Genomic DNA, 14,824 nt, shown 5'->3' with positions numbered 1-14,824 from the left:
TCCTGAAATTGGATGTGAAGGTTGAGTTCATATGAGGCTTTTTAGTAATAACAGCAAGTGTGTTAAATGAAATTATTAAAGATGGAAAGAGTGAAAACCATGATTGTACCTTTGTGAGACGGTCGAGTCCATCAGTTGCTGAATAAAATTAGCAGCTGAGTAGAGGGTGACTCATATTTAAGAGAATAACTCGTCATTTAGATCTTCTGGTGTTAGACTGAGCGATGAATATCCTGTGTTTGGGATTAATAAGTGTGAGCCGTAATTAACATTTGTTTTCCGTTTGTGTCTTTTATAAACACTTGTTGGGTTTTATCTCACATAAGCTTTTTATCTTACATCCTTGAAATGGATGCTGCTGTTTGCCTAATAACATAGATTCTCTTTAGTGTGCTCGTAGAAGAAGGCGGCTCGGTTTGCTCATTTTTGATGAAAAAATGAATACTTAATGCTTTAAGTTTTTATTCACGAGTTATTACAACTATAATCAAGGCTTAAATGATTTTGATTGTGTGTTTCTCAAAAGTTCTTCTTCATCGCTGTGCGGATTAGTTTTTCATCTACAGTGCCAGTTTCAGAATAAATTTTTTTTCTCTCCTTTATCCTTTTTTAAACTGCTCTACACAACCATCTCCACTTTGGAAGCTCAGTGTCACAGCATCTATTCTCTCCTCTGCTTGAAACCGTGCTACAGGCCGCGTGTTATCTGCTCTCTTCAACAGGCATGTTAGCTTTGATGTCACACTACACAGATCTCGCTCTGCGGCCAGAGTGGGCGGCGACCCTGACTCAAACCAGACCAATTATTTTTGGCGGATGGTGATGTTCTCTTTTACAGTGGACAGCAGTGTGGATGTGTTCCTGTGCATGTGAGCAAATGTATGTTGTTTCCGTGGTCGTGTGGACCGGACGCAGAGAACGCACCCAGTTTGCGGTGTGTTTCCTGCCTTCATTTTCACCTCGCCCCCTTCTCTGTTCTGCATTTCCTTCCTTCCAGCCCTCCTCATTAAAACTAGCAGTAACCTGACCTCTGTGGTCGTGCTCGTGGTTTCTCACAGAGGATGTGAGACAAGATGACAAAGCTAATGGCTGCCCTTTGTGAAGTATTTTTAATCATGTTGATTAGAACACAAGATAAACCTAAACACACACTGGAGGATGATGCATTACAGTTTGTTTTTAATGTTTTATATTTTTTTAAACTATTAACATAACTGTGGTCTATCCACATGTCTAACTTTTGCTGTGTTTGAGTTTAGCACAGACGCTGCTACTAGCACCTGAACGTTTTTAGAAAAGACTGTTAGAAAAGGCTAAGGATGCTTGTTTAAAGCAAAACTCATAATCACATTTATTTTGGTAAACACTGAGACCTTTCAAACATGATTACCTTAACAGAAAAATATTATTTTTCTAACTTGTTTCTCATGATACATCTTGAAACCAAAAGGCTTTCCTTTTGACCAAAACCTTTTTTTCTCGTCTTGGCTCAAGCTGAACTGAAACTGCCACAGTGGTAGAGCCAGACGGTTTGGGTTCAAAGGAAGGAGAGAAACCAGAGTAAACTGCGTTTATAACTAAAGAGAACGCAGCACAGCTGTTTAAGCCAAACTTGTAATAGAACATTAATTCAGATTAGTTACACAGGCTTACTGCTGACACGGTTTACTTTGAAAATGTCACAACTCTGTTTTAGTCCCATCTACAGCCTGTATATAGAAGACAGCCATTTGTTGGTGAACTCCAGCAGTGCAGCGTCGAGCTTAGCGTTATCATTGTGGTAGTCTTAGTGTTTTAAATCCGGACGTGACAAGTTAGGGGTGACGGTATGGTGTGAATGAGCGAGAAACCAAGAGACACTTCAAGCTCATTTTAGCAACTAGTACTACGTGTCAGTCAGAAAGTGGGGTTGCTCTAAAGCCTCCTTTACTGCCTTATTTGACTATACAGTGTTCGCTCGTTTATCGCAGGTGTTACGTTTTAAAAATGACCCGCGATAGGTGAAATCCACGAAGTAGCAAACTTTATTTTTTACAATTATTATAGCTGTTTTAAGGCTTTAAAACCTCTCATGACACACTTTATACACTTTTCTCAAACAGGCATCGACATTTTCACACGTGTCTCTCTTGTTTAAACACTGTCAAAGTTGGTTACTCTTACCGTACACTACAAAATCTCCATTTGCACTATTTGCCTATTTGCACTACTCTGCCTGGTTTACACTCAATGTCACTTACCCATTATATTGTATATTATATAGCTTTCTTGTTATATGTAAAATTGTATTTATTTAAATTTTTACTTTTTAATTATTTTACTTGCATTTTTAATCACTTTTATATTTAAATATATTTAAATGTTCATTTGCTATTTATCTAGGGATTGAAGAGTAACGCAATTTCTATTCTCCGTATGTCCTGTACATGTGGCAGAATCGACAAATAAAGTTGACTTTGACTTTGACTTTGAAGTTCAAACCGTTGTAGAAAAATAAGTCCAGTATTATAGAATGAAATCAAAGATTTAGGTTAGAGCAACATGAATGAATCAATGGTACAGAAGTAGAGGAAGCAAGAAGAATGAGTTGAGTAAAGTTTGACTTATCTGACCGTTTGGTTTCACTTAATGCGCCTTATAATCCTTTGACCTTGACACTGTTGTGTTTGTTGTCTTCTGCTAGCGAAGATTTATGTAAATTTGACAAGCTGAACGAAAATAAGCTACATCCGATCAGGACGCAGAACACAATCTGCTGTAAAAAAAAAAAAACAAAAAAAAAAATTACACCCCCAAAAAAATCCATGAAACAGCGAGGCTGCGAAAAGTGAGCTGCGATATAGCAAGGGACCACTGTAATGGGGACATAATTTACAAAATAGATATAATATTGTATTTAGTAAGACTTATGACCAGCAACTGAGCCTATAAAGTCTTAATGAAAGTCTTTACTGGTGTCACAGATCAAGAGAGCTGGGGCTATATTCCATTTAACCAAACTTCTTTGGTTATAAGGAATCGAGAATGGAGGTTTAACTTTTCAGACCTCAAATGTTTTTTTTTCTCTCTTTCTGGTTTCATCCGTCTCATGTGGATACTCCCACTTTCCCATTGTTATGTGTTTTCCCAGCAATGGATAATTTTCTCGCTGTTGCTCAAGCATGTTGTCATATTTACTTTGCAGCCCCCAAACCCAGTTTTAGCTGCACATACGTTTCTTTCAGTAACAATTCTTCCTCATTTTTGGCCTGAGCAAAGAAATCTCTGGTATTTCTGGTTATTGCTCTTTCTACACAAGCTCCGTCCACTTCCTGTTTACACTGATACCTGCCCTGTGTACATAAACGGTTATGTGATGATTTATGATGATGAATAAATAAGTCTAGAACTGCCAAACAAACATTATAGACAAACAGCTGCGCTAAAAGGTCTGTCCAGATGAAGATGGTTTTCTATGTGCAACAGTGTTTTAGGTTGAAAATGTATTGGCGCATATACATTTAAGGTGCATACCACCTTAACGTCGCTAACTCATCTTGTGCGTCACCCTCAGTAATTATCTCAGCTGGGAATTTGCTTACTGCACCATTTCCATTGATGAAGCAATGAAGACTTCAGCCCGCTGTAGCTTTTTTGACTGTGATCGGCCTGCACAATGACCCTTGTTCAGCCCAGTCCACATCAGCCCATACAATGAAGTCTTTTGTAGGGTTGATTCAGTCTGATATCATGCTGGAAACTATTTAGATGAGGATCACATGTTGTTCGGGCACGCCGTTTCTAAGATTCTCCTCTTACTCATTCAAGGGGAGAATGTCAAACCTCCTATAGACAATAAGATGGTTGTATGTAGTCTCAGGACACACCAGGAAGAGATGGTATTCACAAAGAAGACTGACTTACTTCCCTTTGTTGTGTAAAAAGACTTCTCGTTTTTAAGCTGTTCGCTTAACATGCTGTCAAACTGTTGGAGGTTTAATGAAAATACAACCCTGTCAGAAAGTCTGATGTGCATGCTATTGATCTTCTGATTATGGCATGTAGCACAAATAGATATCTTTGACATTTACATTATTTTGATCTGGTCTAACAGCCCTTGTTTAATTTGGATGCCAAAATATTTTTATAGTTTGGAATTGCCTTTCAGATTTATGAGAATGCAATTGCCTGTAAAATTGCTCCCTGAATACCATTTGATTCATTTCATTATTACTTTATGCCATTGCCTTTCACGGCTTTTCTCAGAATATGCTGTAATGTTTAATATTCTGGCTTAATATCTAAAACATCTTCCTGAGATCAGGTCGTCTCCTCGAAGGTATCACAGCCTTGTTGAATTTCATTAAGTGCTCTCGACATGCATTTTGTGCGTACTTGCATGTGCTCTCTTATACGCCACACAGTGCAGAGTTGTACATCGGGACTTAGCTGCTGCTGAATTTTCCCACACTGTTGCAGACAGGCTGGAGCTAGAGATTCAGCGCTTTGATGATAAGCTTCTACAGCAAACAAATGCAGCAGGTTTCAGGTCTGGCAGCTGGAGTCCAAGCCTAAAACTAACTGCTTATCAACTACTTAATCCCAAAGTGGTGAAGGCCATTTCACGGTCAAATGATTCAACAGGGTGGTACCTTATCTAACTGAAGAGACAGAGACTATGCACACAACTCTCTTGTTATTATGTGAAACTCTATCTAGTTGTCTTGGCATGTGTAGTGTATATAACCCACGGTGAGGGAGTTTTTACTGTCTGCTGCTTCCTGAAGATTACAGACGCAAACAGCCCACGACTGAGACCATATACAGATTTATCAAATGAGCTTTATTTTCCCTCCTTGTTCCACTAAAGTGAAGACAGGCCTTATCTATCTATTCTTAACAACACCGAGAATGGCGACGCTACAGCTTAACTTTCCACGACCACATGCAGCCACCTGTATATGCCCAGGGGCTCCAGTAGGAGGTATGTTGTAAATAATTTACCTGTGCAGAATGACTGAATAATTCAAGCGCTGAATTAGACACACGTGTTGTTGCATATGTGACCAAAGTGTCTGCAAAAAGGAAGCAAGCTTTGGCTTGAGTAGAATTCATATCCAGGTGGGTGCTATTTTGTTTTTAAACACATTAAGATTAAAGAAATATGATATCTTGGTTTCATTGTAGTGTAACATGTGTCAGCACTCCTTTGCATTGATTTCCTGTTGCAGGATATTAATGCGCAGTGAAGGGCGGGGACCTGTGCTGATAAAATAGTAGAGCACAATTTTCTAGCTCCTGGGCGAGATATAAGGCTTTGTGACGGAAGGGAAGTGGGTGCATGTCGTTTGATGGCGAATACAGATAGAACTTGTGGTGCCCGTTTCTTTTTACAGGGATAAACATCTAGTTCCTTATAGATAACTTGATGCGCTTTTTCACAGTTTGGTTTTTGTCAGAAACCAGCTTGCCACCCGGTGATCTGAAGCAGGATGTTTTTTTTTATTTATTTATTTTTGTCTAGAGGTACATTTGCAATCGACTTCCATAAATACACCACATGCACACAGCCTGCTGTTAGGAGGCCATTTATACTTTTGTACGCTATTCATATCTTTGGCTCGTGATCCTGTCATAAAGTAAACACTGGTGGGAGAGCCTAGCGTTGGATGCCATACAAATCTGACACTTGATACTGAAGCTACAGCAACTAAAAGGTAAAATCTGCTAGGTTAAAAAAAAATTATAAATCTAAAAGCCTGAGCTGAGATATTTTGAAAAAAACAAACAAACAAGGCAACGCCTGAGCTTTTCCACCCTTCTCGGCTGGGCATATCATCCATGCCCACCATCTACCTTGCCAGTCGCAGCGGGCTTGCCCGCCCACTATGCCTGCGCCTCAGCTAGCTGTGACACTTGATCTAAGGGTCAGCTGCGTCGGATATTTCTGCTGCCTCTGTGTGTATTTTTTTAATGTCGTAAGGGCTGGTTTGCTGTGACAGCCTGTCACATGTCACTAGGGTCAATTCGGATGACTGCAGCTTTTGCTGGCGCTCACTTGCGCTTGACTCTCATGCCTGTGGCAGTGATTCGCAGAGTATTTTCTTTCCTGTAAAATATGCATAATAATCAGTGGAAATAGAGAGTGGCTTCAAAGTCTGGACCACACAGCTTAATTTTGTTTTCCCACTGCTCTCATACTCGCAAGAGTGGCCAGAAAAGAAGTGACACGTTAGTGGCATGTTCTAATTACTCCCTTGGTTATATCATAACTTGTAACTCTATCATCAAATCAACTTCCACAACTGGTGAAGTCACCTGGCAGTAATGTCCGCCGTGCAGTATACCACGTCTATTTTTAGCGCCTGTTTTCTCTTCTCCACGCCCGAATGAAATATCAGTAGCTTTGTAGTTTTGTCAGCTTCTTAATTCATCCCAGTTGGAGGCACAATGTGCTATATAAAGATCAAAAGCCACCTTCTACAATTAATGCGCAGATGGGTCTCAGATGCATGCAGGAACTACACAAGACACAAGCCTGCAGTGTTATTTTGTGCAAACAAATTATATTTAGATCATCTGTCAGTGTGAGATACCTCCGCCCATTTTCCTTGAATGACTGTATAGCCATGAGTTTCTACTCATCATTACGAAATTCCCTTTGGGGAGCTTCTGTCAACTGCATATTGAGACTGATTTAAGAGTGTTTCAGCTCTAGATGACATTTAATTTGAAGACTTTTTCTCTTTTTTTGTGCTGTGTATTTATGCTGCAAAGAGCCTTTTATGAATAGTGTTTCTAGTTACACTAGTAAAAGAATAACTAAGTAAGAGTGACTACTTGAATAATGCGGTTTCCCTCCATTGTTTCCAGTGTTAAGTCTTGCCTCCAGCAAGGAGAGAAAAATGAGAAACAATGGATAGTAGGAGCATTTATAGTGAATGACTAACTGTTAGAGAATGGGGGAGTGAAACTAATATAACCTGTTTGTTCATTGTGTCCCTAACTTGTTAGTCTGTCTGGAATCTGCATAGATTACATACAAATGTCAAAAAATCCATCAAGCAAGAATGTTTAGGTAATGCATGAGTGCTAATTTAAAGCTTGGCTATAGTGAGAAAACGACCGCAGGAACCGCATGCAGGAATTAAAACGAAACCAAAATAAAGAGTATCGACGGAGGAATGAATGCTCGAGGCCAGGAAGCACTGATGCTTTCATGAATCAGGTGTCTTGATTTTTCACTCCTCAGATTAACCAGGTCATCCATCCTTCGTATCCAGCCTTTCTTCCTTTCCAACGTAAACCTTGGATGTACAAGCCATGCTGGGAACAAGCAGGACCCTACTTGGCCAGGCACCTTAGGTTCTGTCAGCCTCAGTGACACAGCTCTCTCAGCCACCCGAAGTGTGGTTGCAGCCAGTCTGCCTCCTGTAGAGCAGCACATAGCAGCAGAGCACACACAGTACCCGGAAACCAGCCAGCTCCTGTCCATAATTGTTAGACTTCATGTGGTTTTTGGCGCTGCCATTTTAGCTTGGCTTAATTTCTACCAGAGCTCTTGTGGAATGTGGGTATGGCATTCACTGAGATTATAAACGACCGCGGATGGAGAAGATTCCAAGACTGTACAAATGCGTCTCTGGGCTAATTATCTCAGAAATGTTTGATTCGTTAATTTGATATCTAAAACAACTGATATCGTAGAGTTTCATACCCTTGGTAAATACCTAGATAACTCATTTGTATCGGGAAAAAAATGTTATTGTAATGTTAATGGTGATGAAAATGTAAAGCGACTGACTGAGAGCCGTAGATTGTGATGCAGGCGTGTGTGGAAAAGGCAATGTCTCTGATATAAAGGAGGTCACAGCCAGATTACTATTTTATTTATGAGAGGCATGTAAAACACAAGGGTTATGCGCCTATCCAAGGTGCTTCACATATTTGAGGCATACAAGCTGCTGGACAAAAACTGATATGTTGCAGAGAAAAATAGCATGGCCTCCGTCTGAGAGAAGCTTTTTCTCTCTCTTGCTCCTGAAAGTGTCGGAGGTAGCACTTAGAGCTTCATCCTCCAAGCTTGTCTTCTATTTGACTTTAAGCCTCACCTGTGACAGCTGGGCCTCTGTTGTCATAAGCTAATGTCTTTATGTGCATGACTGAAGACCATTTCCCAAGTGATTACATTAAATGATGGCATTGGAAAACTTCCCTGGGCTTGAGTTTGTATGCAGACTATAACGCAGCTTCCCAGACAGAGAATAAGAGCTCCGGTTATGCTTGTCAGCCCCGCTCATTATGGCCCATTGGACGTCCCCGCACCTGGAGAGATGTCAGCTTGATCTCTGTGTTTTGTTCGCCTGTCTGTCTTCTGCTGCCTAATGTGTCCTGGAGAGGCAGAATGAAAAACAATCCACGCTGTCGTGGATCTCGTGATTGAGTAGGAAGTGTTAGTTTCTTACAAGGACCAGCTGACGGCAGGGAGCCAGTCTTGCGAGGCGCTGTCCTAATTTATGGATGTGGGTGTTTTCCCTTTCCCGCTTTAGATGTGAATCTTGAAGTCAAAACAAATCGTTTGGAAATTTTTTTTAAAAAGTAGATTTAATCTGTGGTTGTGGTATGCACACATCAATCAGCAGTGGGAATGTAAACAGACACTTGAAATTGTTGCCATACGCCACGAGAAAAAAAAAAAGCACAGTCACCTTCATAGTAGACATTCGGGTGCGTTTTAGCCTTGAGTCCCCAAGTGATTGCAGATAACAGTGCAATGTTGAGGAAAGGATAATCCAGCACTCTGAATAAGTGCCAAAGACAGAGTTTAACTCCTCTTCCCCTAAGGATATCTGCTCCTGAAGGACATCCTGCCTGTGATGTCCAGTCTTCCTCAGACAGGGACCAGCCTTGAATCTGACCTTTTCCTTGCAGTGATTTATATTTTTTCACTGTGAAACGTGTGTTGGTGCAACTCAGCAATGACTATACCCACTGTTCCAGCTAAACCCCTCCAAAGACACGAGTTGCGGGCCCATGCCAGGTCAGCTGCAATGTTGATTTTTGAGAGAGACGGGAGAGAAAGACAGAAACAGACTTCCAAGGCACTTGGCTTGTCTGTCTGTTAAAAGTTAGAAGTTCACATTGGGATTTGACCAAGCGCCCTTGCAGCCCACTGACCAGTAGACTAATGGAAAATTATAACAGTAGCATATGGCTGGATTAATCCTGCCACATCAGGTTATACTGGCATCTCCAGCAAGACTACTTTTACAGATGTGGAATGACTGGGACACAGTCCTTGCCATTCTTGCTGTTCCCGCTCTGTGAGATATTCAAAACATCTCTTTCAGCTGTCAGATTTTCTCTCTGACGTCATTTACATAATCTAAAAAATTGTTTAGAGAAAATGAAACTTGTGATTGCCTGTAAATGACAATCACTTATGCAAATACAGATGAGATGAGTGGGATGCAGCAGGCAAGAAAAGAGCCTAAAGCAGGAGGAAGCTTAGCGTTGAAACAATAAGAGTAAATTAGTCTGATTCCACCTAACCCTCCTTTATTTTCTGAAGTCAAAGCACCATCAACACAGCATTCAGGGCAAAATAAGTTAAAGAAGGAGTGGCCCAAGCCAAAGCAATCAAAACAGATTAAGCATAAATCAAAATTAGCTTCTGGGTGCTTCAGTTCAGTCCCAGTTTATGCCTGTCTGCAACCCTGAAGCGGATGCTCCCTCCTCCCTCCCTTCGCTGATCTGCTCTATATCAGGAGCCCCGCTGTTTGAACTAATGGCAAAAGTAATTAAATGTTGGATATTCTAGCTCGGGGCAAGAGAGATGGCTGTTGTTGCAACAGTGAGTGTGTGACTGGTGTCACACTTGTATTTTCCAAATGTTAGTGGCTGGGCAATGACAAAGATGAAGACAGTGATTGTTCTTTTGTGAATTTACATGTAAATTAAACAGATTAAACATAAGTGAAGTCACCGGAGGCCAAATATATGGGACAAAGTTGAGAATAATAAAAAAGTAAATACATTTTGCATGCTGTCATCGCTCTACTCATCAATCCATTTGACTCATCACCAGCCGGCTTTAGTCCAGTCTGCGGTGATAATCTGGTATCGGGAAGTGTCACTCAAGGTCAAACAGCAGTTGGGATAAATACCTAATAGGTGCATGAGTCCAAAATGTTCCACAGGGAGAGTGAATGACAGATAAACCCCCAATGTAACACCCTTAAGTGTATGCTATTGTATTATAAAGATCCCATCTAGATTTTCTGCGTAAAGTAGCACTTTCCCAGCATTGCAGTGGGAGAAATGTCAGCATGTGACACAGCAATTATACCGGTGCCCTTTTATGAGCCTGCAAATTAAGAAATATCTGTCAGGAAGAGGTCAGCCATGTTTAAATGTTAACACACTGGCGATGACCCTGCTGGTCTCATTGTGAGGCTTTCCTTCCAGCTCTGCTGAGATCAACTAATAACACTTCCCATCATCACTTGGGCTTGAAACAGAAGCCTGTGGTGCATTAAACTGACAATGTGGAGCAGATGTGGTCACTAGAAGGCGTGGACATTTTTTTAAGACGCTTGAACTGTAGAAAGAGAAGTGAGGACATGACCCAGTGTGGCTGATGAAAGCTTGAGTCAAAGCCCCTGATGTGATTTTATTTTTAAAATGAATAAAGAAATGAACTGCCATGTGAGGCATTTTAACCTCATGAGAAGCCCAGTCAGAGCTTGCACAAGGACAGGGAAGGGACTTATCAGATTTATTTGTTTTTTTTTTAACCGCTCTATAGTCTCACAAGTTCACACGTTTCCACTTTAAAGGAAGGCGGTCAGTTATTTTGTTCATTCCTCCAAACTGCTGACTGAACAGCTGATTTAATCAATGATAAATGAGTACAAAAAAATTCATAGGGTAGTGCTTGATCTTTGGAAGTGCCAAGGAGTAGAGTAAAGGGGGTTAAAGAGTGCAGATTTTCATAGGAATTAGGAAAATAATAGAAAACATACCCAGAGTTAGATGATGGGACAATTAAAGGAAAGGCTGGTGATAACAAGGCTGCAGCTACAGACGGGGATGTCTGATGCTGATGTATACAGAGCGCCTCCTGTGGTCCGCGGGTCTTGTCGTGGGAGCACATACACAGTCATTAGTCTCTTGTAGAGCTGCTTTTAACCGCAAAGAAGGATTGCATTTGGTTTTTAACTGTAGAATTAAGGGATTATGTTGAAACCTGCTAACTTCCATACTCCGAAAAAGATATTTATTGCTTTAAAAAAAAGACTTAAGATGATCTGTTTCAAGGAAGGAGTGAGCTGTAGACTATTCTCAGTGGTTTCCACTTTACTGTCTGATAATCAGAGCTGTGTGAAACTGTGTGAACGCCCATGCTTGAATCAAATAAGGGGCCTTAGCACCCTCTTGTGAAGCACTTCTGCAGCACAAAATCATTGTGATCACCATGTTTACAGCAGAAAACACATGTGCATTGTGGCCCTGTGGTATTTCTGTTAATTGCATTTGATACATTGAGGCTCATTATATTAATGCCATCTGCTCCTTCTCTGTGTGCATAGCTGGCAGGCCTGGGGTGGGACAGAGAACATGGCTGAACCACAGCGGGAAAGCACCAGCAGCCTGCAGAGGAAGAAGCCTCCCTGGCTCAGGCTGGACATTCCCACGACTCAGATGTCACTAGATGAGCCTCCCACATTTGTTCAGGTGCTCTTTCCCTTACTTTTTGTCACTGTTGTCATTTATGTGTGTTAACACTTTTCCAATAAATCTCCTCTGCAGCCGGTGAAGAGACAGGGTTTTCTGCGCAGTATCAGCATGCCAGTCGAGCCCTCTCACCTCCAGTCCCCACCCCGCGATGTCTTTGACACCCGGCGGCCTGTCTTGCAACGCCAGTCATCCATCACTCAGACCATTAAGAGGTAAAACACATGTTTTTTTTATTGCCATCACCCACAATATGGAAGTTTAGGATTAACACTTCAGGAAGCTTTAGAATTTTAACTTTAAGAACTTAACATCTCCTTAGCAGAGTAGCATGCAGTGAAGCTGTAGCCCACGTCTTGTTGGCTAGAGTTTGTGACTTTAGTTTACAGATTATGGGATGTCATGCAAAGTTAAATAGTGGATGGTGGCATGTTAAAAAGTAACTTCCCCTCCCTTACCTTTTTCCAAATTTCCTAACTGCTTCCCGTTAACATCTTGATGTCCTCTGCCCGGTATTACCTTCCTAATTTTGGAACTCTAAATGAAAACCTTTACATAACAATCTGCTTTGCTCTCTCCGCATGGCTGCCACAGCGCTATCCAGCTGCACATTTCCTTTTCACTGCCTGTTGTTGTCTTTTCTCTTTTCTTCTCCTTCCCCTTTCTTGTCCCTTCTCGCCACCTCGTGGTCCTGCTCTGCCTGGTCACAGCAGCAGGAGGGTTCACTTTGAGCGGATTAACACAGTGCCCGTTAAGGGGCAGCGGGCTGCACGGCGCAGCACCAGGAAACACCACTCTCTCTCCAGAACTCTGCTCAGGTACGCCAGGATGTGTTTGGTTCAGAATGAGGCTAGAGATCTGTAATTACTGATTTCACTATTATGATATATGGGCTTGATACTTTTAATGCAGCCTTAGACATTTGATCAGTATCAGTCCAGCTTCCAAATCACAGGAAACCATTTCTCTTTTAGTCACTGGATGTCGCATCCATGCGTCATGTCATCACCACAAAGACTTCTTTATAACTGAGTCAGAAGGGCATGCAAAACCAAAAGCTGTTATTTTCCTGTTACTGTTACAAACAAATGTTGTAGTAATGGCCAATAATGGCCATCTGCCAAACAAATCACAAGATGTATATGTTGTCTTAGAGCAGTGCTCATTAGTGAACCAGCATTTTAAGGATGACATGCCAGATTTGACGGCCCCGTTAGATTAGAGAGTATGTTCCTGGGCAGGGACAATGACCAGGCATAATCACGGAAGCCAAGCTGACGCAATAAAAGGCTCTCAACGTCTGTGCTTATCACGCAGTCCTATCACCAGCATACACTTCAAGAACTAAGGGTCACACAGATATTACATCGTCTTAAGGAAAGGGTGAGCTTAAGAATACATAAACACCATCAAATTTCCACCTAGCCTTCACTCTGCAGCTGGCAATTAGTGCAGAAACAGCTAGCTGGCCTGAATTTTCCTTTGAAGAATGTTTCCACTTCCACTTCCTGGCCTCGGGGAGCTGTAACATTGTTTGCTCTGGTACTTATTAGGCTTCAACTTAAACAACATGATTGCATGTGTATACATCAAGGGTTACTAGAATGTGCCGGTGTGCACAGTGGGACACAAATAAAACTTAAAAAGCATCCTTATTGTGTGTTTAATGGGATTTGCTGTCTGCTGGTGTCAGTTAAGATTAGGAAAGCTTAGTATGTTGTATTTTATTTGGCGCCTCAAAACTCAACTAGTTCCTAAAAGTGCGTGACAACACTGTGCATAAATATTTGGAGTGTGTAAATGTGTGACTTTCCCAGTGTATCTGGACATACGCAATACATGCCTAGACTTGTTCCCTCTCCTGTGCCCATTACTTAGACTATCTAGGGCACCTTTTTTACACCGTGGGAGGTGTTGTCTTATCAGTGCCTTGCATGTTTGCCGACCAACTCCTCTATATATTGCAAGGTTCTCTCACTCTGTCTTTCTTTAGAAAGGTAGGTGAATTTAATATCTCTGCGGGAAATGAAGCTGAAAAGTTGGTGTTTGTGGTTTTAAGGGGAACGGCGGACTGGTTTGGAGTCAGTAAGGACGGAGATGCCACTCAGAGATGGCAGAGGAAAAGTTTGCGCCACTGCAGCCTGCGCTATGGAAAGCTAAAACCACAGGTGATCCGAGAGATGGACCTGCCCAGCCAGGACAACATCTCCTTGACCAGCACTGAGACTCCACCTCCTCTCTATGTCCCCTCCTCACAACATGGCATGCAAAAGGTGAAGGGACACTTTGACACTACATGTTTAAAAAAAAAAAAAAAAAACTGATCTAATTTAGCAGAGAGGACATGAAAATAACACTGCTCAAAAGACATTACTGTGTAAGTGCAATAAAAACTTATCTAGCAGGTGTCACACTGTTTATTTTGTTTGTGATTGCAAATAAATGTGTAATTTTGATGAAAAAAATGAGAAAACACAGGTATTTATGGCCTTAATTAAAGAGGGGAACTTTTTTTAAAAACATGTATCTAATATCTGAGGTAAAACATTCTTGTGAGATCTGCCTAACTTGTTGATCCACTGATCTCCAGATTGTGGACCCACTGGCGCGTGGAAGAGCATTCCGCATGGTGGAGGAGGTGGATGGTTACAGCGTGCCCCAGACCCCCATCACCCCTGGAGCTGCTTCGCTTTGCTCCTTCACCAGCTCCCGCTCAGGTCTCAATCGGCTGCCTCGCCGACGTAAGAGGGAGTCTGTGGCAAAGATGAGTTTCAGGGCTGCAGCGGCGCTGGTCAAGGTGGGAGGGAGGGATCCAGTAAACAGATTACATTTAAATACATGCAGTCTTTATAAAAATTAGCATTAATACTGTACAATAAAGAGTAAAACACTTTTGCATGTGGGCTCTATTTGTGCTGGTTCACTGATTTTGATGATATTTCTCAGGGGCGCTCATTACGGGAGAGCACTCTAAGACGGGCTCAAAGACGAAGCTTCACCCCCGCAAGCTTCATGGAGGAAGATGTGGTTGACTTTCCTGATGAATTGGACACATCCTTCTTTGCTAGAGTAAGACGAGACAAATAACAATATTCTTGTTCATGTTTCA

General features: G+C 41.6%; 1 protein-coding gene across 3 annotated transcripts in view; it reads left to right on the top strand.

Annotated features, from left to right (window-relative positions):
• rhbdf1a (rhomboid 5 homolog 1a (Drosophila)) overlaps positions 1–14,824 on the top strand; it is a 31,251-nt gene that overhangs the window by 8,624 nt on the left and 7,803 nt on the right. The window contains exons 2-7 of one of the 3 annotated variants that reach the window (XM_026164520.1): positions 11,571–11,715; positions 11,791–11,930; positions 12,429–12,533; positions 13,775–13,988; positions 14,306–14,512; positions 14,662–14,784. In XM_026164520.1, the coding sequence (XP_026020305.1) occupies positions 11,599–11,715; positions 11,791–11,930; positions 12,429–12,533; positions 13,775–13,988; positions 14,306–14,512; positions 14,662–14,784 (906 nt within the window). In that variant the 5' untranslated portion in view covers positions 11,571–11,598. Of the gene's footprint in view, positions 1–11,570; positions 11,716–11,790; positions 11,931–12,425; positions 12,534–13,774; positions 13,989–14,305; positions 14,513–14,661; positions 14,785–14,824 lie in introns of all 3 variants that reach the window. The other 2 variants (XM_026164519.1, XM_026164521.1) reach the window with 2 other exon arrangements.

This window comes from Astatotilapia calliptera, chromosome 4, assembly GCF_900246225.1.
Source record: "Astatotilapia calliptera chromosome 4, fAstCal1.2, whole genome shotgun sequence".
Lineage (NCBI taxonomy): Eukaryota > Metazoa > Chordata > Actinopteri > Cichliformes > Cichlidae > Astatotilapia > Astatotilapia calliptera.
Note: the sequence above shows the minus strand (reverse complement) of the source record. Positions and strands in the feature narration are given on the sequence as shown.